General features: G+C 56.5%; 2 protein-coding genes across 2 annotated transcripts; one reads left to right on the top strand and one right to left on the bottom strand.

Moving 5' to 3' along the window:
- Positions 1-25: 25 nt before the first annotated feature.
- Positions 26-271, top strand: SPRG_17291 (hypothetical protein; the record flags this gene model as incomplete). Its single annotated transcript, XM_012356862.1, has 2 exons — positions 26-125; positions 174-271. The coding sequence occupies 2 exons, from the start codon at positions 26-28 to the stop codon at positions 269-271; spliced, it is 198 nt and encodes a 65-aa protein (XP_012212252.1).
- A 215-nt stretch (positions 272-486) lies between these two features.
- On the bottom strand, positions 487-1,954 carry SPRG_17292 (hypothetical protein; the record flags this gene model as incomplete). Its single annotated transcript, XM_012356863.1, has 8 exons — positions 487-746; positions 792-838; positions 884-993; positions 1,035-1,325; positions 1,368-1,469; positions 1,523-1,558; positions 1,606-1,820; positions 1,867-1,954. 8 exons carry the CDS (start codon positions 1,952-1,954, stop codon positions 487-489), a joined length of 1,149 nt encoding a protein of 382 aa, XP_012212253.1.
- Positions 1,955-2,356: the final 402 nt, after the last annotated feature.

The raw sequence follows: 2,356 nt of genomic DNA on the forward strand, positions 1-2,356 counted from the left end.
GGACGATGGCTGTACGAGCGCTGCAATGAACCTCGCCGCGGGCTTTGGCCACTTGGACGTCGTCGCGTATCTCAACGAGCACCGAACCGAAGGCTGCACGGACGACGCGCTGTGGAAAGCCATGGGTCGCCGCCACTACGCTATGGTGCAGTACCTCCACGCGCATTGCGCAGGCTACTTTGGCAGTGACGCCATGGCGGCAGCCAAGACCTTTCTCGGTGCGTCCGTGCACTGGGACCGCAAGGGCAGTCTTGGTGAGCTCGTCTGCTAGATATTTGACAATCACGTTCACTTACCAAGGGCAATATGCCACGCGGGTTTTTGCATCGCCACCGACTGCGCCCATGATTTCGTAGTTAGTAGAAACGTGTGCTTTTCACATAGTTAGTACACACTTACTACGGTTTAGTTGGCGTGCATTCCAGTTTAAACGACTCTTGGTGGAATCTTGGTTGTCGTCAACTCTTATTTGTGTTTTAAAGGGTCTCATGGTGTCAAGACGATGTGTAGGTCGTCGTCTGCCTCAACCGTGGGCTTGACCGCAACCGCAAACTGCACGACAGCCTTGATGTACCAAGTGTCGAGAGCGTTGCGCGTGTAGTAGCCCAAGTGGCCGCCGTGCGCCGTGACTGCGAGCAAAACGTTCGGATTCGCCTGGACGGCGTCGTATGGGATGGCTTGGCGCGGGCAAATCGGGTCGTCCAGCGCCGAGATGCACAGCGTCGGGATCGCAATCCCCGCAATGTCTAGTTGGTTCACATGAGCTCGCAAGTTGGATGCGTGGGGTGTACAAGCTGCCGATGACGCGTCTTTGTAAATGTCCATCGGCGTCTCGTAGCTAGCTCGAGATCAAATTGCCGTGCGTGCGATTGCCAAGACGTACCCAAAGACAGGGCACGAGTACGCGCGATCAAAGTCTTCCAAGATGCGTGCCTTCTTGAGCTGCTTGAGATTCACAGAGGCCTCGGCACGCAACACGGAGTGCGCATTGCTCTACGCTGCGATGGTCTTAAGCTTCGCGCGCGACGATGCACCTTTTTGAAAATGAGCTTGACAAGGCCGCTGGTGAGCGCTTTGTTGTAGATCTGTCGGTGCCACCACGACGTGGCAAGATGCGCCGTGGTCATCTCGAGATTGTACGGGTTTGCAACCGAAATCGCGGCCGTCAACGGACACGAATGACCGGCTTCGCCCACATACTTGAGCAATATATTGGCACCGAGCGAGTACCCGACGGCAATCAACGGTGTTGGCGCTGGCGCTGAAGTGGCGCGGAGGTAGGCCACGACCTCTTTGACATCCGCTGTGACGGCCGGACAAACGAGCTAGACGGAATCAGTCGTCGAGTAAAGCGGTGGCAGTCGCACCTTGGGTGTCGTCACAGGAGTTTTAGCACAACCCCTGGCGTTCATGACCACGACGCGAAAACCGGCGACAAGACAGCGCTTGGCTGTGAGCTGAATGTACGACTGGGTACATCATTAAGGATATCATTGCAGTAGAAAATCGTACAGTGTAGTACCTCGTGACTGCCACCGCCCAGACCATGCATAAGCACCTAGAACATAAACTATCACCTCGACGAGACGGAATCGGAGGACGCACGATCGTCGGCGCGCTTCGGTCGTCAAGCAGGGCGGCGAGGTTCGCCGGCCGTGGCTTGCGTGATGCCCAGTCAAGCGAGACCGTGCCGCCGTCCGCCAAACGAACGAGCTCGCGCTCATAGTGCACAACCTTGCGCGGTACAAAGTTGAGAGCGTGTGTCATAATGGTCTGGCAGTGCCCGTTCGGAAGGAACCATGTCGGTCGGAAGGCCTCGTCTAGGTAAGCTGGATGAGACGTGCTGCGCGCGTACGCTTGTCCTACGCAGCGCCGGTAGCTTGGCCAGAAGCAGGCGACTCGCTGCGGTCGGGCTCTCGTGGGCGGTGAGCCGAGGCTGGCGGTCGTCTGGCATCTTGCCGATTCGCAATCCGAACGCAACTGGCTCGCGATTCGTGCAAATCGCAGCGGTCGCGTCGCCGATTGGGCACTGGCTATTTTAAGCGACCCAATCCCCATCGTCTTGTAGGATGTGGCATATGCCACAAGCAAGCGCCGTTGAGTTGCTAGGCGGATTTAAAAGTTTTGGTTGCTGGACGCGATCGGAGAAGGTGATGGATGCAGGCGAGAAGCATGTGCACTGGTATGCAAGAGTACATCAATAAATTCCATTGTTTAGTTATGTAGTCTTGATGGGACAGTGCCTCTGCGGCAAGGTGCCTCTGTATACAGTAGCTACCGCCGTTTACACCCCAGGACCAGGTGCTACGGCCTTGGTTGTCGCAACCAGTGAGTTAGTTGCACGAGCATGGATTAT

Source organism: Saprolegnia parasitica (assembly GCF_000151545.1).
Source record: "Saprolegnia parasitica CBS 223.65 unplaced genomic scaffold supercont2.619, whole genome shotgun sequence".
Taxonomy (NCBI): Eukaryota; Oomycota; class Saprolegniomycetes; order Saprolegniales; family Saprolegniaceae; genus Saprolegnia; species Saprolegnia parasitica.